Source organism: Amblyomma americanum, chromosome 10 (assembly GCF_052857255.1).
Source record: "Amblyomma americanum isolate KBUSLIRL-KWMA chromosome 10, ASM5285725v1, whole genome shotgun sequence".
In the NCBI taxonomy this organism is placed as follows: domain Eukaryota; kingdom Metazoa; phylum Arthropoda; class Arachnida; order Ixodida; family Ixodidae; genus Amblyomma; species Amblyomma americanum.
Window position 1 is genome coordinate 18,369,470 of NC_135506.1, and position 22,371 is coordinate 18,391,840.

General features: G+C 43.7%; 1 protein-coding gene across 2 annotated transcripts; it reads right to left on the reverse strand.

The window, feature by feature from the left end:
• Window positions 1–737: 737 nt before the first annotated feature.
• Window positions 738–22,371, reverse strand: LOC144106223 (phosphatidate cytidylyltransferase, mitochondrial). Of its 2 annotated transcripts, none has more exons than XR_013308935.1 (9): window positions 21,945–22,371; window positions 21,103–21,285; window positions 19,873–19,965; window positions 13,914–14,061; window positions 13,042–13,187; window positions 9,066–9,231; window positions 7,277–7,339; window positions 3,052–6,567; window positions 738–1,267 (listed from the first exon to the last, which is right to left on the reverse strand). XR_013308935.1 is itself a non-coding variant. In XM_077638964.1 (9 exons), exons 1-9 carry the CDS (start codon window positions 22,218–22,220, stop codon window positions 1,254–1,256), a joined length of 1,164 nt encoding a protein of 387 aa, XP_077495090.1. In that variant the 5' UTR covers window positions 22,221–22,370; the 3' UTR covers window positions 738–1,253. The 2 variants fall into 2 exon arrangements, 1 of the variants encoding a protein (XP_077495090.1); XM_077638964.1 differs by having other exon boundaries at window positions 3,052–3,126; window positions 21,945–22,370.

A 22,371-nucleotide genomic window follows, 5' to 3' on the forward strand; every position in this document is an offset into this window, starting at 1 on the left:
ACAATTTCCAGCAGTTGCAGGAGTGCTGTCAGCTCCGCATACGTAGCTGTGGCGAGGCGCAGCAAGTCGTGCGATTTGATAGTTGCAACGCGAACGAGCACCGTTGGCTCAATGCGCGCAGCTGTGGCGATGCGCGGTGAGTCACGTGCCACGACATCAGAGCTAAGCCTCCGCTCCTGCTGGTTTGAAGGTCAAATTTTATAGCCGCGTGACCTTCACCTTTGTATGGGAGGAGTAGAGATTTCGTTCTAAAACACGGGCACCTTCACGCAGTGCTCTCACTGCATTTTTAAGCCCGTCACCATGCAAGAAAAAGTTCATCATCAGTTAAGAAATATGTAAATATCAGTTAAGTGTCAAGGCCTTGTCTATGTGCATGGACAATGCATGTTTATGACTATATATTTTAAACAAACTTATCCACGCTTGGTCACTGTTCAGGGGAAAATTTTGCAATCAGGTGCTTCTTCCATGCTTGGAATATACAAGTGGTTCAGTGAATGCGATGGAAAGAATACTTTGGTTTGGGCTAGTTGCTTCATAACTGTAGATTATTCTCAAGTTGGCACTGGTCCTGTCGTTCCCATATGCCTTCTTTGTCCCTATTCTCTCTTGCATCATCTTCAGAATTCGTTGTAGCTATGCAAAGAATGCTTTACGTTTAGATGACAGCATGGAATGAGCACCATTTATCATAAAAGTCGTAAGGTAAAGAATAGAAAACAGACACAGACAACTTTGAAGCTAACTCATTCTTTATTTTCATTGCAACGCACAGCGTGCACGAAATAAGTGGCTTGTCTCTAAAACACTTGTCCAAAGCTCTGCCAACTGCACGATGTGTGAATAACAAAGGCACATCGTGCAAGCTCCTCTGAGACCAAACTGGTTCCTTACAGTAAGCAGAACACGATTCATTTCTCCCTGGGCCTACTTGGACATTGTAAATGTGCCCTTTCCTTCCCCCCACATTTTTTTTATAATATGGAATTTTAATCAGCCAAACAGTTCACTCTACATACACGCAAACTATGAAACAAACATAAATGTCCCATCTTATGGCAGTGTCCCTTTCACTCCGTGATGGTTAGACATCGTGACTATGTCGTGAGTGCGAACTATCACAGCTTTGTGAAAACAAAGGACAACAATCAACACAATGAAACATGCTGAGAATGTTCCGACATGTGCTGTCTGTGCTCTAAACGAAAGCTGCAGAAATGGCGGTGCACATCCTCTGCGATGAAAAGCCGTTATGTCTTGAGACCTGCAAGCACAAGAACGTAAGAGGCCAGGGATCACTAATTCAGCGCTAACTACTAGTCGAGTCTGATCCAGTGCAACAGCAAACGACTCTGCATTTTTCATTCCCAATGTTTGCAGTGCGTACAAGAGAGGGACGTGTGAATTTTTGGCTGTTGTCCCTCGGCTGAGGTTGAGGTTATTGCAAGCTACAGGTGAGGTTAGCCTTGCAGACTCTGCCGGCAGTTGCTCCACCATAGCGAACACTTAAATGTTCAATGAGGTCCACAAATCAGGCACATACCTGAGTCCTGACTGATCCACATTGCTATAAACAATCACCTATAACAGTCCAGATCCGAGTCCTGGAAGAACTTGAAAAGAAGGCATGCGGCCTCCTTTCTACATCACTGTTTTCTGCTCGAGTAAACAATGTCCTGAAGGGAACTGTAAGGAGCTGCTGTCTTCTTGAGGGAAGCAAACAACGACACCTTTCTGCATTGTACACTGGACAGCAAATAAGATCATCACCGCACAAACCGCACGAGGAACACAGCAGAAACGTATGCATGCTTGAGGTTTGCTTACAAGAGAGCTAAGACTGATAGTTTTGTGTGCTTTACCAATAAGTACGCGTGCATATATTAATCGGGGGACCTACTTTAAGGGGCATCAAAATGGTACAGTATGTGCAGTTGGAATCAATTTGAAGGTGACCACTTTCGAGCAAACCTACTCAGATAAAGTGTTCTACAACGTTTCATATTTGCAAGAAGACTGAACAAAATGCATGAGATTAGACTTTTCTATTCTTGTATCCTTCACCGGCAATTTTTAGGGAGAATGAGGGATTGTCTTACCTGAAAAAATTTAGTGCTTTTTATCAGCCAGCGTGAAAGAGATCGCCTTCAAATTTACACTGACTGTTCCTGGCTTCAAAGCTGGGCTGTGCTTCATTTTTACAGCAAAACACAACCACTGTAAAAATACTATATACCACTACAAACTGCTGCATAATACTGCAATAGGCTGAGACATTTTCATTGACAATAGGTCAACGTGATGGGTGAAAGAGCCCGCCCTCCCTGTTCTGAGGGCCATTTGCCACTTAGTCTTGAGTTGCATCCGACTAATATGTACATCAAACAAAACATAAGGAGAGAGTTGTATTGTGTTGGGTTTTATGGCACACTGGCAACTGAGGTCAAGCACCAAACCCAAGGTTAATGTGTCTGCACTGTGGGAAAGGACTAAAATGATTTAACATCTCATAATCTGTTCAGAAGCTTTGCTTCTTTTAAAAACTTAAAAGCACAGGCAATGTTAACGAGTGCTTTTTCCCCAAGGAGCAACTCAGGCTGCAATGGGATGTGTTCATCACAAAATTATGGGAAATGCTTTTGCCTAAATTTCTCGAGTTTTATGCACTAACATAAAATGTGATTTGTGGTGACCACATCTCCAAAAGGTTCACACGTAAGTTTCTCGTTTAGTCAGGGTAAAGTTGTATGCAAGATGTGTGTGCCCAATGTGAAGACGACATATCACTTCAATGATAAGTTCTTGATGTGTGCATGACTTCCGTTCTCATAAGAGTGGTTTTACAGGGTGTATCGTATTACCGACTTGATTATTCCATGTACACTGCCATTTATGCCTCAGCTTACAGTGTATTAACTACATGAAAACACATGCAGAGAGTGAAGTATGCACAGATGAGGTAGGTTATGGTAAAGAAAAGCAGTCAAATTAACATACTACTGTTTAATGCATAGTTCTATACATCTACCTGCGGACATCCAAACTTACTTGGTTGTGCAGTGGTCAGGCTTTTCAGCATCTTGATGACCTTCTTGCTCCCATAATAAATTGCGTTCCACAGTCCTGAAGAAAAAGATGGTCAAGCAGCAGAAACATAAGACCGTTGACGAATAAGCCAGGACTATAACATCACCCCTCAACAGCAAACCCAGAGAAACCTTTTACTAGTATAGAGCTTATTCACGTGATGCCAACTGCACGGCACGCTTATGCAGGCAACCATGGCGCGAAACAAGATGGTGGCCACATCACGGCGCAGCCATAGGAGCAAGACAATCCTGTTGTCTGGCAAATTCAATGTTGATTACCCGCCTGACGGCGTGGTGGAGGGGAATTCTGTCAATACCTTTTGGGCTGCGAGCAGCCCTCAGTTTGAGCTTTTAGTTTTAAAACTCACAAAAGTAAGGCAGCTGGTGGGGTACAGGGCTGCCAAGCAGGAGCCTCCTGCCAGCCACCAAATCTGAGTGAATAGAGTCTATAAGTGATTGGCATTTCAAGGTGATAGAGAAGACCCCGTGATCACCATTTGGAAGTGAATCGTGATGTAGCGTAGACTTGGGGTCCACACGTGAAAGACTTGTGAGCCGCTGCAGTGGCTCAGTGGTCATGGTGCTCGGCTGCTGACCCGAAAGACGCGGGTTCGATCGCGACCGTGGCGGTCTCATTTTGGTGGAGGCGAAATGCTAGAGGTCCATGTACTGTGCACGATATCAGTGCACGTTAAAGAACCCCAGGTGGTCGAAATTATCCAGAGCCCTCCACTACGGTGTCCCTCATAGCCTGAGGTTCTTTAGGACCAAACAAAAGAGTTGTCTTGACGTCACTGCAGCTTCCAAAAATGGCCAATAAGTGAGATACCTGTATTGCATTTTTAGAGCAAAAGCTCTGCTCCTTGAAGTACAACTTCCAATTTCGATGTGGATGAGACAATGACCTTTAATGCCTCAAAAGGTCAAACCGAACTTAATTGCATGGTGGTATGGCCCAAGCTATGGCAGTATGACTGTGTGACCATATGACTATGACCACTGTGTACCTGACCTTGACATTTGATATGAGACGGTGGGCACCACATCGACAGTGACCTTTAATGCCTCACAAGGTCAAACCGAACTTAAATGGCATGGTGATATGGCCCAAGCTAAGGTAGTATGACCAAGTGATCATAAGACTATGACCACTGTGTACCTGACCTTGACATTTCATTTGCGACAGCGGAGACCATGCTTAAGAGAGCTTTCACTCGTATAACTACGTTCAAGCCACGTTGAACACCAGCCGTTTTTCTGCCTGTTCTAGCTTATAAAGGCTCCGTTTTCAGTGAAAGAAGACTCTTTATCACTAGCACGCAGTAATTATTGTTACAGGCCAACTTAAATTTGTCCTCGGTATCCCTTTAATATGCATAAATCTTAAAATGTTAACAGCACAATAAAAACAGCTCCATCCAGGAAAGAACCAGATATCATGAACCCTGCAACAAGCCAGCAAAGAGAACTTGTGTAATATTAAGCAATGCTTTTACAGCATTAGAGGTACAGTCCTCTTTCGGAGAAAAAGACGCTATGTGCGTGTGCGTGTACCTGCGTGCGTGGGTGCATGTGAGTGTGTGCATAAGCGTGCACGAAAGTGGCACCCATCAGTAAAAATTCATCTCCCCCCTGCAAGCCACCACTCTCCTTTACCCGCCCACTTCCAGCCACCAGAAGCTTCCACCCGCCAAAGGCCCACGCAGCAGAGAAATAAAAACCAACGGTGAAGTCAAATCCAAAGATGTAATGGGAACGTGGCCAATGTAAAAGCAAAATGTGCAACCAATACTGCTAATGCAGGTCTGTTGCATCACATCGTATGATCACCCATCAATTTTTACAGCTGCATCGCCTTTCGTGGTATTACGTGGTGCACATCCACGCAAAAACTGCGGTGTTCCTAGCAGTCGCTCTGCAAACCATCAAGAGTCGTGAAGAGGCAGAAGCTTTTGCACAACATTCACTGTACCTTTCATTCTAGCGTAACCCTCCTCAAGACACTAAACGCATGCCACCATGAGTTCCTTAGTGGACAGTTGAGATCTGGGAACATAGAAGGGGCAGTTATCACCCACATTATCTTGGTGAGGCCATGTTTGTGTGACTGGGAGAGCAGACCTTCAAAGAAGCTCCTAGCTATAGCTGCAGAACATCCTATGTATCATGTGGTCACTTTTTTCTTTGAAAGATGTGAAATGAAGAATACGATTCAGGCATTCAGTCGCTCTGCAAGCCTTCAAAGGCAGACAGGCACAACATTTACTGTACCTGACAGCAGGATCACAAGGCTGACAGTCCGGCAGTAGCTAGAGTTTTGCCCCCCAAAAAAAGCACCATTCATCCCATTAAAGTACACCACAATTAACAAGAGACGGCACTCCACTCTTACCAAAAGCAATAAAATATAACAAAATAGTGCTATGATGACGCTTTTTCTCACAACACTGTGAGCTTGCAAAAACTTGACAATTATAGTAAACATCAGAATCAAGTTTTTATTATTTCTTTTGCAAACATAAAAATAAGCATAACTTGAAAACCTCGAGCCCCCTTTTACATGGCATACAGTGACAGTATGCAACAAGATATATGTCCTCTCAAACCCTTACACAGTAAGAAAAGTGCTATACAGTGAGCTCTTTTTTAATTCAAATACACTTAATTTGAACTGAAACTTTGGCCGTGTCAACATCAAGTGTATCAAAAAGGCTCCTGTTAATGCAAAGTCTCCATAATTAAAACCAACTTCCTAGCCCCTTCAAGTTCAAATTATTGACACTCAACTCCACATGTAATGACAAATGGCAAAGTTACGACAGAATTGGATATCCTTAGAGCCCTTTTTCCCAGGATTAATGTTTAACCTTTTCTTGCAACTCGGAAAAAAATGTGGGCGACGCGCTACTTCTGAAGTTGAAAACTGGGCTTTCCAACAAACCTTTCTATGAAATTGATTCCTTGTGGTTTATCTTTTCCAATAAAAAAGATCATAAATACAATCATGACTGCTCACTCAGTTGCAACACAAAAACACGATCATTCTCATAGCCGAGTTATATAAATTGTAGGCAGCAGAAAAAAATGTTTGCCATATCAGTTTTTGTTGTTTCTTTTTGCTCTTTTTGCTAATTACAATTTTTGTAATGGGTGTTACCAACTGTATTAGCATAATTTTCGTTTCCATGAAAGCCTTACCTGCGTTAGCACGTTTTCCACAAAAAAAAAAAATATTCCTCAAAATGTTGCAGCTGCTACTTTGAAATAAAACGGCGCTAACGCTGGGATGCATTGCTTTTGGGCAACTCCTGATACAGCAGTGTTATGAAGGCATCAGGTCACCTGTTAATACTGATGTCCTAACGGCGACAAAATTTGGATTTAAGATAAGGCAACGATAAAGCACTCGTAAGTCAGACCTGTCTTCTGGGAACTTGCTTCTAAAAGGCACCATGCAAAGTCATCCTGAAGAGACCTAGCACCGTGGACGGCAAGGGCAAAGAAAAGTTTATGACTGCCAATAGCAGGCCCTGGATTGAACATGAATTGAACCGAGCAAACTGAAGACACCACTCTGAAATCTACGGTATCGGCTAGTATCCATATAGCACCTTCAGCAGTTTATGCTGGCCAGCCACTTTTTGGCAAGGCAGATTTTTGGGTAGAAATTAGGTTTATTTCAATTTTTATGGAATGCACATCAAGTGCAAAAATCAAAAAATTGAGTTTTACCCACAAACGAAAGGCCCCGGATATACACTCACGTTAGAGATGATTTACAAATAGAACTGAGTGCAAGTAATCGCTAGCATCACCTGAACAGAGCACATGATCACATTGAATAGGTGAACAATTTACTGATTTTTTGCACTGCTAGAAGCGAGCAGATCAACTGTTCAAACGAACAATTTATCCCCAGTATTGCTTTAACTATCTCATCATGTCAACAAGTAACTGACTGCTCAACCAGCAGCATCACATAAACTGAGCAACTTATCCACGGCTTTAGTTAATGTAAAAAGCTGGCCAATCAAATAATTGATTAAGAAACAATTCTCCAACAGCCTCACTTGAATTCCATAACTGAACTAACGGTTCCTCACATCAACCAGAATTCAGTACCAATAGGTAGCAAAGCAATCGACCAATAGCGTCACTTGAAGTGAGCCAACAAGTTTTTTTACCTGCTGTGATTATGCCTTTCGCAGTCTGGCCCCAACTCGACCGCCACACAATACTGGACACAGCTGTTAGACGAGAAGAGAAAGACAGGAGTGGTGATTGTTTCTGGTAATTGCTTGCACATGTCATCAAGTCATGTTCGCCAGCTGCAAACACTTCACAAAGCACTGCGCAAAAATTTACGTATGGCACACTTTCCCTCACAAAGACACAAAAAATACCTTTTTTTTTTGCATTTAGCTCAGAGAAGAATTTCGGAAATGACACCTTCGAATACACTGTAAACAGTTTTCTTGCTTCTGCGCATATCTGCCTTGAAAAGCCTTTCGCTTCCTTGTGTTACAAATGAAAAAACTAAATGTGCAAAACATGGTGCCTTCCAAAATGTAATCTTCTCTACTCACGGAATCTGCCGCCAACATGGCAACGTATTTTCAACATGTATGCATGCTTTCTGTTATATTATGACTGCTGTTTGCTGCTTTCATTCCTTGTTTTGTTTTTACCTTGCATGATTTGGTCGAAAATCAGTGTGGTGTTTGATTTTCTGACCCTTGTTCGCACACAAATAGATGACAACCTGAACAGCAAAGCAACAAATTTCAGCTGAAATCAAGCTAAGTCATTTCTAGCAAGGCACAAACAAAAAGGGTTGCATTAGAAGACTTCTCACTTCCTTCAACCACCTACAGAAAGCAAGTTACCATATGCAGATATGGTTGGAAAAGAGTATAAATAGACGCCCTTTATGCATTCACGCTTACGTACGCTAAACGCAAAGCATTTTGCGGGACGTTATGCTCTTTGTCACACCTGCACATTTAGTTCAGCGCATGCAAATGGAGACACAACGGTAATTTCAGCCTAGTGGAGCCATTCAGTTTATAGACCAGAAACCATTTCTGTCAACAAACTGACATTGCTCTCTAGGCCTATGAGCAGCACAATCATCACTCGAAATAAAAAAGAAAGCAAATTTACCGCTCATGGATTTTGCTCTAGGCGAGATCAGACAGAGAAAGCCTCATGCCCTATCCGTGACCAGTGAGCATACTGAAATATCCAGCAACTAATTTACTCCAAAGCGAGAGTTTTTGCTTCGAAGCGGGCCGCCATTTGAAAATGTTATTTTAGCGTACGCACGAGTCGCACACGCTAAACTCTGAAAATAGCGTACATAATGCAAGCGTACATTTAGGATTGATTTAAATATAGTGCTTATAGCATGTGCACTGTAAAGCACGCTATCTCATGTTCCCATATGCCCATTTTATATTGGGACTACATCCTGCAGCATCAGAATGCAACCAACAGGGGGTACTGAGTTTAAAGCTTCAGTGTCGTAACACTTCTTAAGTCATTTGGCACGAGCAATTAGATGTACGAGACATCACCACTAACCTTGTAGCTCCCAGCTGCATCTAAGCACGATATAACAAGCGTAGCAATCTAACAAAGATGACCTGCAGCTGCGGCTCAGTGCTATGGAGTTTGGCTGCCCAAGGTTGCGGGATCAAATCTCGACTACGGGGGCCATACACCAGTCAAAGCAAAATGCAAAAGCACCTATGCACTGTGCAATGCCTGCGCACATCAAAGAATGCCAGGCAGCTAGAATTTCGATGCACAGCATTCCACTGCACTGTCCCTCATACTCTGCACACAGCTTTGGGAAGCTAAACACTGCATACATCACCATACCATGCCATACTCTGCTATGCCATGCCACCACGCTGTACCTTCTTGTACCATGCCATACCTCTACAATGATCACATGAATACTCCACCCACCTTCCTCGATGTACACGCTGCAGTGGGGGTCATTCCCCACGGCCTGCAACACGTCCTCCAGGTCCCGATGCCTGCCATCCCTGTTCCAGACCTTAAGTAGGTGCGACTGCAGGGACTTGGGCAGCAGATTCAGGTGGTGCAGCTTGGCATCTGGGCCGGGCTCTTGCTGTCAAGAAGGCATGGTTGCAACAGGCACGTTAGACTTGGCGCTGAGTAAGCTTGCATGTACAAGGAAGCCAAGAAGGAAAAAGGGGGGCTGGAGTACAAAACAAATGGCTCAACCTCTTGATCTGTGACCAAATGCATGTGGCCAGCAGTAAACAAAAATGATGATGATGATTGTGGATTTTTATGGCGCAAAGGCATCTATAGCCAAAGAGCGCCATGAGACAAGTTATTTTTAGATTACTCAAGGTTGGGTCAAAGACCCATTTCCCAAGCATTTCACCCTAAATAAGCCGAGCACCAGGCCAGGGAAAAGCTTGTACCCATTGTATCCCCGGTGGGTACCCGGCGGCACTGGGGATCGAACCCCGTGCCTCCCGCATGCGAGGCGGATGCTCAACCACTCGGCCACCGCTGCGGTGCAGTAAACAAAAATGCACTACTGTTGTGTAAAATTTACCGTCAAACCCGGATCTTCATGTCTAAAACTGGACTAGATCACTTAGTGCATGTGCTGACTAGACACTGTACGGAGGCTGGATAACCAAGCAGAGTTGCATTTAACACGAATACAAGGCCACAGTTTATCTGGTGGCATTTTCTGCGCTTGTATGTTTGAACACGTATTTGCTTAATGAAACTTACAAAGTTCCAGATATACTAGTAAGGACAACTTCACATGTGAGTGATGCGAGTAAAGAAGGAATGGCCTTGTAAGAAAGAACATTGAAAGTCAGTGTGATGGCATATTATTATGCAGGCTTCTCTGTGCTGCTATATCTATCAGAAAATTGGTTTTGAGGAAAGGGAAGGCGCAGCAACTGTCTCATCTCTTAGTGGACACCTCAACTGAGCATGATGGAAGGAGAAAGGTAGGAGTGAAAGAAGAAAAAAGAGAAAGAGGTGCAGTAGTCGGAAGAATTTAGACCACCTGGGAATCTAAGATTCACTGACATCACACAGCACATGGGCAACTTTTGCGCGTTTCGCCTCCATCAAAACGTAGCCACTGCGACCGGGTTCGAACCCAGGTACTGCAGCTCAGTGGCCGAGCGCATTAACCAACGAGCCATTGCCGCAGGTACATCCATCCACCAGTTCTTGAATGCACCAGCAACACAGTATTATAAATTGAAGCTTAGATGCGTGGTAGGCAAGCGAGAATACTGACATTTCATGACAGGCATGTGCAAATACAAGGCTGTTGCACAGCAGAAGACCTTGGCTTCGCAATTCCATGTTAAGACTGCTCTCAACATGTAACTAAATCTCTTGCATTACATTTCTTACTCACCCATCGAATAATATATGCATGCACGCTGTTTCTTTAGACTGACCTCAGGCACACAATAACGCACAACACCGTTTGTTTAATCACTGCTCCACATACCTCGCAGAAAACAAGGCACGACACAACGAATTGGCTGCATGGTCAGAATGAATATGAAGGTGCTTGTTTCGTGCCGGCTAACCAAAACGAAAAATTTTTTCACTGTGGTGCGACGATCCTATTTTTCTGAAAAACACAGCAGCAAAAGATACCAGGAGAAAGAAGCCATCTACTGTTTGTATTCTGTTGGGCTTCTTACAAAAACAAACTGAAATAGAGCCTTCCATATCTACAGCACTAAAGACCAGACAAAAAGAACACATACAAGTCACAACAGAGCGCTGACTGACAACTGAATTTTATTGGACAGCCAGCAAGCTTTTATACTTACTGGCTACCACAAAGGTAGCCAGTGTGATTTGTGTGTTTTTTCTGCCTCGTCTTTAGAGCTGTAGTTATGGAAGTTAAAAACCAACTTGCCCAGCGTATTTTATTGTGAAATAGAGCACTTTGACCGAGTGGGTCCACCCTAAAGCGATCACTTCTGCATTGGTTACGGATGCATAACATCTCCAACAGCTTCTTAGAGCTTTCAGCTTGAATGGTGCTGAAAAAAAGGTACTTGTGAATGCTGCACCTTAGGTTCCGTTCAGACTCTAGTCCCAACCTATGCCTTCCTAAGCGGATGTTAACAGTGACCACCATGCCAGCCACCATTTGTGTAGAGCCAGCTGTAGTGTCAAGTTGGTTGTTCTAAACAGGGCAGGTTGGTAGTGCTCCAAACACTCATACTACAGTAGTATACAACTCAAGAACAAAGCGGCAGGTGCCTTTCAAAAAAGGCCCTCCAGCCAATGGTGTCGACAGATTTTCATGGCTGGACGGTTAATCTGATTAAGCCGTGGTTAATTCCCTGTCTTCTGTCACCGGCTGTGATGTCCAGCTAACAGGTCCAAGGGGGTTAACCAGGATGTCATGAGAATCGGTCGACACCATTGGCTGGAAGGTCTTCTTTGAGGTTAATTTTCCGCTTCATTTTTTAGCTGTATTCAAATAAGCAGCTCCTACTTTCTCAACTTCTATCAGCCAAAATCAGGCCGTATCATAGGAAAAGCTGGACCACTCCTATTGATGGGCACCACTCAACACTACGTTCACTCTTGATGGCCCCACATCAACCATGGGTAGCATAACCATCACACTGTGCTGAATTCCAGCCCACCCACTTGAACGAGCGACCCACTTTTCAAGGTGCACTAAAGAGCGCTCTGGAATTTTCGCTTCTATTTTGTTTTTGGGCTTCCATGAATAAATAGTTTCAGTCGCAGACAACATGGCCACAAATTAAGCCCACAGAAATAAAAATACCCGAGGACTCGTTGCTTTCGCAAGGCTGCTGCCGCAGGGTGATGCATCCCACCGTCTGCTCCGGCGGAAGCGCACGTCTCACTTCTTTCCTTGTGGTGCGTCAGTGATCACGGTTCCCCTTTCTCGAAGGTCCCATGTCTGCCCTACTCCCAAGTTTTGCAATCCTGTGACATCCATGGATCTGCACTTTTTCGTGTGATCTGTGGGAGTGCTATCGCGTTTTGTTGAGAGTGCCGTTCGGCTCGCGAGCTCACACAGCTGTCACCCTCAGCATTCGATTATGTTCGATGTGGCACTTGCAACATTACAGGGTGTTCCATGTTGGCCGCTCTGGATGAGGGTTGCGCCAGTGAGCACTCTCGAGGCTAGGTTAGACGCAAATATAAATATACTCGAAATTAGAACATTGAACAGCCGCTGCCGTAGCCAAGTTGGTAGAGCATTGCTTGTAATATGTGGAGGTTATGGGTTTGAATCCCGCTGGCGGCATGGGTTTGCTTTATTTTTCTACTTTACAATCAATTACTTCCCATGTGAAAAATGATTACAGCACTAATTTCCCATTAATTAAAACCACAAATAAACAACATTGCCCTGAGTTTTTCTTAGTTTCAATGAATATTGGCATCCTTCATATATCAAAGTGCACAAATAGGCAACAAGAAAAAAAATAATTTTCTTGAACTAAAAACATCTGTTCGAAGAACTCTAGGCTGCACTGTTTTACTTGCGCATGTGAGTACTTTAGAGCACTTCTCAATTTTAAAACCGAGCCGCCGCGGTGGCTGAGTGGTTACGGCGCTCGGCTGCTGGCCCGAAAGACGCGGGTTCGATCCCGGCCGCGGCGGTCGAATTTCGATGGAGGCGAAATTCTAGAGGCCCGTGTACTGTGGGATGTCAGTGCACGGTAAAGAACCCCAGGTGGTCGAAATTTCCGGACCCCTTCACTACGGCGTCCCTCATAGCCTCAGTCGCTTTGGGACGTTAAACCCCCATAAACCAATTTTAAAACCAAGGCCATCAGAAAATTTAGGACTTTAACTCCACCCATACCCAAGGACATTTGCAGCCGTCCACACAATCAGGAAGCAAATCTATTATGTTGTGGCCTACCTCAAACGTCTGCGTGGTTTCATTCCATGAGACCATCTTGATGAGCTTCAGGTACGGGTTGTAGAGCTTGCGGAACTCTGCCAGCTGGGCACCCACGATGTTGGCCACCTTGTTCTTGTCCTCGCCAATGATCATGCGGAAGTCACCTGCACAGAGAAACCGACGCTCACATGAATCAGTCTTGTTTTACATGCGGTGCAGTTCAATGTGAAATGGAAAGCCTAATTAGCACTGATGAGAATGAAGTTGGCCTTGCATTTCTCTATTAAAAGTGGAAAAAAAGTGCAACAGAGGTTACACTTTTTGAAGGATGACAAGCGTTTACTGAATGTCAAAAGATAATATGTGATATTTATTATCCCAAAAGCCTGGTATAGTCAAAGATGAACAAGGAATGGGCACCAGGAAATGGTGATCAAGCTCTAATTTGCCAAGCTCATTAACCATTGCCTAAATAGTATTTAGGCATTTGCTATCGCAACAAAATGCACTTAACGTGCCTGCTGATTATAGCCATCCACCTGACTTAGCTAATGGTGTGGGCTGCTGATTAAGCCATTGTATTTGATAAAAACAGTGTACGATCTATTCTTGTATCATGAGAACCCCTCACATGCAACCCTTGGCCTGTGTGCTCCCATACTGCCGTCATCAACATTTGCAGGCTTCCCACCTTAACCAAACTGGACAGTCATCTTCATTTTATAGGAGGGTCCTGCTGATGAATTCTGAAAGTATGTCTTGGCATATTTAAGCTAGGTTCAGGTAGGTCACACTTTCTTCTCTGGGAACAAGAATGCAAATGTTTTTTGAAGAGTACCGGTGAGAGTCCTTGGCTGAACAATAGCATGGCCATCAGGAGTCATGCGCACCTACATAGGAGAGTCCTGCTATCTTCAGGTACAGCTCTTCCTCGGTGAAGCTGTCTGGCAGCATGAGAAGTGCTGTATGTATGGCTGTCATGTAGTTGAGGCTCATGGCACGCTTGATCTCTGGCGTTGGCTCTTGCAAGATCCGAACCTGGAAGCACCAATGTGCCACTGCACGGGTCAAACTTTTTTCGAGACTCAACAGCAATAAATGAATGCTTCAAATGGACAGATAATGGAACAAGACAAGAGAAATGGAAAGACAAAGAAAAAAGGAACAAAAACGAAACACTCTCTGCAAGTTCTCAGAGCTGCAGTTAAGTGTATGCAAGTCCATGGTACCTATAGCTGTGACTGCATGAGCTACACAAGTTACGTTGACAAAGAATGCAGTAAAAACATAATAACCTGACTGATAGCCTACCTCAATTACTCTAGCTTTTTAAACTCTAAAAAGCACTTCACATATAGTGGCCATGTTGATATGACTTACTGTCACAGAAGTGGCGGCATCTATTTAACTTATGTTTATATAAAACTGATGTGTCTGCGTTTCTTTACACATACGTATGTCGGTGCAGCCTCTGTGTGTCTACGGAACAGCACGTGTACGTGCACGCTGTTTCAGTGGTAGTTTCTTCTAGTGGTGCAACCCCTTTGCACTGCACATGCGGGGGAGTATGTGCTATTTGTTCTGTCTATCTTTTATTTTTTCCCAGCTCAAGGTCACCCCTACTACTGCCAAAGCCTTGAGCTGCTTTTGTATACTCGTAAATTCTTTTCCTACTTCAAGATGGTGCCCATTCATGTGTCAAAGTGTGGGGGCCTACGTGACTCCCTTTTTGTGTGTGAACTACTTGGTGCATTTCTGGTGAGTGTGTTTTTTGGACACCGAGTGCTTTGTCCGCTAATGACCTAAGCCTTTAAGAAGGGGCCGAATGAGCACGAGCTTTAGTGCGCTCCGCGGAGGGAAAGCCGCCGCCACGCACTCCCGGGACACCGAGCAGCCGCACCGCATCCTTGAAGCCGCCCAGCCTGCGTCTTTGTGGGTGGACTGCCGCCACACTCCCTGGTCAACTGTATGTTCGCTCCCCTTCTGAACTTTCTTTTCAACTGTCGCTAAATTGGACTCGCTTCTTCGTCATGATCTCTGTAGACAATTTCTTATTCCAATGTATAACTTAATTCAGTGTGTTTAATGCGAAGTGTGTTTTTCCGCAGTCCGTGGTAATTGTTTTGTAAAATTTTCATTCCTCTCCTGTAAAAGCTGTAGTATTCCTAGTATCAATGCTATAAAAGTTGTTTTGTTGTTGTTACCTCCCAACACGCCTCTGTCTCATTCACTACATTTGCATCGAACGTCCACCCCCTTATTGTCATGACTCGGTGATGACCTCGTGTGATCACCGAAGCCGTGACACTTACTGATACTATAATGAAGCATCTTTATCGTTAAAAGCATGCATTCAAGGGCATGTTGGTGAAATATGTTAAAATAGGAAACTGTGCTTAATGTTAAAATAAAGAAGAGGTGAAGGAGACGTTTCAGTTGTCTGTGAACATTTAATGTTAATTTACTTTTAAAATGGCATCCCAACAGAGGACAAAAGTGAATAGGGATTGTTATCACTGCGAAAAACTTTGTGACAGCACAAAAAATTCTTAGTCAATGCCAAGCTCCTCTCTTTATGGCTGTTCACTGTTCTTCTAATCATCTACAATCCATGGGTTCAATACCGACGGGACCATAAAACACATTTTACCAACGTTGCAAAATATCTGCAGCACTGGTTTCACAGGGGTCAGCCTCTGAAGAATCGTTCATTGCGAAAATTTCCCTGAGGCAATCCATACCGTTGGAGCCAGCAGAAACAGAAATTGCCTCTGAGCAATTCTAAGTCTTTCTTCCCACTCCTCTCGTCATTCTTACTACACTGGAGGTTGCATGTCATCACCAGCACGCAACTGCTAGCACTGCTTTGCCCAGAGATTGCACTGCATATAGGCTTTCTCTGCACCACTTCTAGATGTCACATGTGAAGCTGAACAAGCCCATCTGGCTAATGGCTGCCATCTCTGCTGTGATGCGGAAGCAGTAAAAACGACACCAAGAGATGGAAATTACAACATAAACACAGGTTGGTTCGGATCGCAACAACAGCATGTGGTTGCTCTTTCTTCTTCTTTCTAATCAATTATCTTTCATCAATAAAATAAATGCACTAATAATTTTTCATTGATCAACACATCATATTAATAATAATAAAAAAGAAACACTTTCCTATGCTACTTGGTTTTGATTACTGTTGGCTTCCTTCACATGTATGTCATAACATGTATGTCATGTCATGTATGTCATAACATGTATGTCAATAACATGTATGTTATTTCCCTTCCCTTGTCTCCTCAATAACAAAAAGGCTGGAAGTTTTAAATGGTGCAGGAAATGGAAAACAGCATCCAGAGCAGCATTATATGGTGTCCACTACATGATAGTCTAAGTCTAAGAACAACAAAATAGTCTCACAATATTCTATCTCAAAGCGTCACTTTCATTTTGCTATGTTGTCTATATATCTCCGGCGATGAGATTTGTTGAAAGTGTGTGCCCTCTTGTTGCAGTCAGGTTTTCGTGGAAACTTCCTTTTTTCAATGTATAGCTTTTGTTTGCGGTTTCACACTTTCATGCATTTGTTTTGTGGTTGCTGACCGCTACCTGTAGTTGCCAGTGTGGGGGCCTGCGGCCTTGTCAAGCTGCCTTAATGACAGCTTTTTCTGCTGGCCTCCGGCATCATGTACGTGTGATGCAAATAAAGTTATTATTATTATTATTATTATTATGCAGGGAAGCTATTAACTCCACCGTTCAATTCCGCCTGGTCTAACGATTGGGAAGGTTTACCGATTTATGTTCAAAGATTTTTTTAGGGGCTGCTTTGTTGTTTGATCATCACACACAGTCGAAGTTCCACACGATTACAACACATACTGGGTACGAGATGTAAATGTGCAAGTGTTGCTGCTTTCAAGTACTGTGAATAGCACAGAGATGAGCGATTGCTCAGCACGCGAAATTTAACCTTTCTTTTATCTTTTCTTTTACCATTTTCTTGGATTAGGCACTAACATTTCTAGCCAATAACATAGCATGCCCAGAGCTCTGATTCTCTGGAGAGCAAGCAGAACTCTCCGTGCCATTCCCACCAAAACTTTGAAATGCCAGGGGTGAAACTAGAGCGCAGCTACAACACATCAGTCCAGCAGCTTTTTTTAAAAGGACAGTGCACCCAAACAGATACACCTTGGGACAGTTTTTCATGCCAGAAGTGATCCTTGTTCTGACTTGGCCATGCTGGTTTTTCTAAGATTAACACAAATGGTTCTTCCTCTTCTGGTGTGAAGAAGTGACAGGAATAGTCTTAACTCCCCTATTTACTCACACGTTTTTTTCCTGTCCTGTTGGTTTTCCATTGTGAGATTTTCCATTGCAACATACTACACTGAACCTGTTCACCCGGGGACGAAGTCCCACATATTATTACTGCTGCATAGAGGGGACGGCACTGTTGGTGGCCAAAGCTTGGACTCACAGAATTCTGATACTGCCAAATGGTTTAAAGCAGATGCATGAGCCACTCGACGATCAATCATTCCCGGGATGTATTGTTATCAAGCAGCCCATGCTGATGGACAGGAAAACACAAGAGGTAGCTATTGTGTTGACAGCACTCTGCCAGGCTAGGCAGAACAACAGAGGAAGGTCTATATTACTGCAGCTTTCTTCCACAATGCTCCAACGAGAAGCCAGTGTGGAAGCACTAAAAGAAGTGTTTTCTGGCGGGCTAGCTGGAGCTTCTTATTCATGATTAAACTGCGCGAAAGAAACAGGGACAAAGACAAGAAAACACATACAGACACAGAGCTGTGTGTGTTGGATCTTATCTGCTGCGTTGGATCCTGGATGTGTCATGTGGTGGGTTGGTGCGTATAAAAGGAATGCTCGAAGCGTTTTTCGAATAAAAGTTGGAAGTCTGCGCTCTGTGTGTGTACGTGTTTTCTTGTCTTTGTCTCTGTTTCTTTCGCGCACTTTAATCATGAACGAGAAGCACTAAAACTGAACACTGTAAACTATTCTTGCCCTAAACAAGAAATGCCTGTGTTTTCCACAATTTAATAACACCTTAGTTCCAATGAGCAGCTCACTAAGACTGTGATTTCAGTATTAAGACTTTCATGACTGATAACCAGATGAATACAGTAGTTGTCACTGCCCACCTGCAATCATTATTCATCTGCACAGTTCATCAAACATACTCGCCATAATTAATAACAGCATACGGAGGCTACTTCTAAGCAGCAGTTTGGATGCAACAGATTAAATCAAGTTACAGTGCCACAAATCCACTAATAGATATTCACCAAGTATACATGCTCCATGACCTTTATGAAAACTCTGAAAGAGTAGCAAACACAAATTTTCATGGTGCTGGTTTTATTCCATCCAATTTGAATGCTCAGAAACTCAGCAGCCATGAGGTGTGCATATAGGAAAACGGCCAAGAGATATCTCATTCTGAGTGTGAGAAGCAGTTAACAAAGCTGATTTAAATGACCCGATTTGTCCAAATAAACGTCAATGCAACACTGACATCACATGTAATGCCTTGCTCACAGCGAATCAAAACGAGAGCTCCAAAGTACAAACTCTGTAAAACTAAATTTTTTGGAGGATGCCAGCACAACACAGTGTCAGCAGCTATGATTACTAAGGGTCTATACATTACTAAGTTTAAAAGTGAAACAGAAAGGACAACGCAAAAAGTGGCAATGTGAATATTTCATGTTGCAACTGCATTAAATGAGTACCGGTCAAAGGTTTCAGAGTTGCATATACATTTTGTTCAATGCATGCAGTATCTGTGCATTTGCACAGATACTTCCCATTAGACATGAACAGAAAACTCAGCTGAAGCTATGTTCCAAATTGATTTGGTAAAACTGTGCAGGCAACAGACACAAAAATACAGCCCACTGTGGCCAATGCAACGTGACAAAGCCGATAACTTGATACACAGCATGACATAGGCAAGCCTCTGTTGCGTTTACAGCGTACAGTTGAAACCCGATATAATTAAGCACGATTTTACGAAGTTCCCGATCTAACAAAGAAGTTTTGATTCCCTGGCAAGTGCCCATAGGGTTTAACGTGCTTTATAACCCGATATAACGAAACAAGTGACCATAAACCCAGTATAACGAAGTTTTTCCAGGAATAAATGAGTAAAAAAGGTGATCGCTCACTTATTTCCACCATGATGTCTCGCAGCTTATTGGCAGCATGCCAGAAGTAACATCTAGGCGCTGAAGTTGCAACCCTGATTTTGTTTTGACAGGGCAGCAAGCTGCGCCACTGCACGGAACAAAGGACTCTGCAGTCGGTGGAAGTTCCCACATTGGCTTTAAATCAGTTTTATCATATGGCGCTTTGACGCACAAGTGTTTCGGGCTGCTTTCCTGGACTCTTCATTTTACAAATTTCTTGATTTAACTCGTGGCTGCTCTTCACTTCATTATATCAAGTTTCAACTGTAGTCAGTTAGCAGTCAGATCCCAACAGTTTGTCTGGTATATTGGCATATAGGCAACATTTGTGGACCCACGCGATCACCACTGTGGTTGCCTTAGCGTTTTGTGATGTGACAATGTAATACTCGGTGTGAATAAGCTTCCATGAGAAAACCTGTCATATTAAGTGCCAGAATAATTCATTTTTCTTGGCATGCTTGAGCTAATGGCAATCCACAGCATAGGTCAAAGGTCACACATTTAAAAACTAATAAGGAAGCTTGAAAATTTTACATCTTCACTAGTCCTTTCAGAATTGGCCAGTGAGGTTTGGACTTCACTATTTGGCATTGCAAAAGCTCAAATGCTAGTCTGCTCTTACTGTAACACCACTCACCGGTTTATGGAGGCGCCCGCTTAGGTAGAGTGTCTCCCAGTCTAAAAGGTCCGTGATGAGCCTGTCTGTGCTGATTACTCCGTACTTCATTAGCTGCAAGCAAACAGAATACATATGATTTTGAGCTCACATCACAAACTTAATCCGGCAACAAATGACTTCATGTAAAGGACTGAAAAAAAGCACAGGTTTATAAATGCACTCGCGATTTTGCAGGAAGCCCATTCATTTGCCCACCATTATATTTCTTGCAAGGAGCATGGCTGAAATGCAGGGTAAATAAAGTGGAAAGAAAAGGCAGACTAAACTTTGTATACGAGCAACAACAGTTACTAGAAAATGTCCAAGCAAGTAAAAAAATTGTATTAGTTGATGTTCATGCATGTTCCCATTCATAAAAAATTTTGCAGAAACTTTCTAAAACCACTTCTGCATATGATGCACACTGGTGCAAGTTTTGCACAAAGCTTAAACCATGTCTGTCGCATAGTGCAAAAGCCTTACCAGGAACGCTTTGCTGTGGTAGGGTGCTTGAGGCAGGTGGAACAGGCATCACAAACAACTGCAAACTGGACCTTTAATTTATTGCACACACTTCAAGAGCATGCAGAATGTTAAACAACTATTTGGTTCAAGACCAGCTATATGCCAGGTGAAATAAATTTCAATAATTGCTTGATGCAGGACCTCTTAGAGTGTGTTCACAAATACAGAAAATCACTGCACGAAAGGAATGAGCTACTTTTCAAGGGTTCGTCATCGCCTCAGATTTTACCATGGAGCGAAATTTCCCAGCTCAGAACCCAACCAGCACAGGGCACATGAAAAGGATTCATTAGAAGGATATCCATGAGGTGTATAGTGAAAAATATAGCACAAACAAAAATCAAAATGACCACAAAGCACTACAACATTTAAATTCCAGTTACGTCATGATTTTTTACTACAGCATATCATCTAATTAGTTTTTTTTCTTATTCTGTGTGCCAAGGCAAAACTTTGAGCTTAGCGATACTCAAATTCATCACCATTATATTTTTGAAGCTTGTACATCTAACGTGCTTTACATGAGGTCCACAGAAACCAACGGCAGAAACTGCAAACATGAAAGTGAAACACATGCGAAGTACACCACGGAATAATTTTGCGAATCCTTCAGGACTGAGCATCAGCTAGCTAAACGACCTCACGCGCTGTCAACAGGTTGTATAAAGGAAAGCTAAAACTCACCCCGTCATCATATGGCACGAAAGTGTTGTAATAGACGTATGCGCCGAAGTCCTTCTGCACTTTGTTTACGAGGTACGGCCCGCCATACCTCACGAAAGAGTAGTGCCGCCAATTTTGCTTCAGGTTTTCCCGGTGCCATGAAAGCGGATCGTCAACGGCGAGAATTACGTCCAGCATGTTGTTCTGCAAAGTCAAGGGGCGTCAAATGTGTTCAGGTCTTCCAGCGGCGATCATTCGCAACCACAGCGCGCGTAGTACAGCGCAAAAGACACAGCACGCGACAGCTGGCTTCTATGCAGCCCCATAAATAGCAGCTCCCCGGCACCATGTGCGGACGCATGAAAGCAACAGCAAGGTAGCGTGAAGGGTCGTCGGGGTTCAACGAACAGAGTAACCATGCAACTGCAGTGCACAGCTTTTTACTTTTTTTTTCTAACATTTTTCAGCGAAAATTGAAGAAAATCTGGCATAAAATCGGGGCGTGCTTCCTCCTCAGGTGCAGGAAACGTTCTTAAAATCGCACTTTCAGCGCGCCCCTTAACCAACGGTAAAGGCAAATCAACTAATCCGGAATCGCCCACAAGTAAAAATCGTCTGCTAACCACGCCCGTCAATACGACGTCAGCTCAAATATCAAGCATTAAGCGATCCTAAACTCAGTATACGCGGTCCTTCTTTGCTTTCCTCGAGGAGCCCGACACTTTTTTGCGATGCGGAAATAGTGTCCGGCTATTGTTTCAGGAAGTAAAAGTTGCTCTGAGCACGCAGCAAGCAGAGCGCAACGCATGCGTGCGATGCATCGTTCGTGTCGCTGAAACGCTTCAAAATAAACATCTACTTGCCTTAGTCTGGGTGACTCCTTTCTGAGGTAACGCAGCCGAGCCATAGCAAAAGGCAAACGTGAATTTTCCAGGGAAAATGCTCATCATCCTTGACCATGACGCTGGGTCGGCCACTCTTGCGGACGCCGCCATCTTGAGGCGCGACTCGTTGCCCCCTCGTGGCTCATCTTGATAGCTGTCACAAGGTGAAATGTGAGGTGGATGGAAGGGCTCGGCACGGGCTTCGCGTTTCCTCACTCGCTTGCGGCGTCCCTTTTTCCGCTTCTTTCTTGCCATAAAGAGGGTGCGGTCGTCGAGGGAGGTGCAATCAAGAACTACGGCAAGTTTTAGAGGGAGTTTCTGCGCGAGACACCGTAGCCGTAGCGGCCCTGTAGTACCTGAAACACCGTGACATGATGTTCCGTCGTGTCTGACGCGGAGGCAGAAC

Coding starts and splice junctions, on each gene's coding strand:
- LOC144106223 (XM_077638964.1), bottom strand. CDS start 22,220: ATGGCAAGAAAGAAGCGGAAAAAGGGACGCCGCAAGCGAGTGAGGAAA. Junction 14,062..19,872: donor GCGGGCGCCTCCATAAACCG/GTGAGTGGTGTT, acceptor TGGTGCTTCCAG/GTTCGGATCTTGCAAGAGCC. Junction 7,340..9,065: donor CAGCGTGTACATCGAGGAAG/GTGGGTGGAGTA, acceptor CTCGTCTAACAG/CTGTGTCCAGTATTGTGTGG.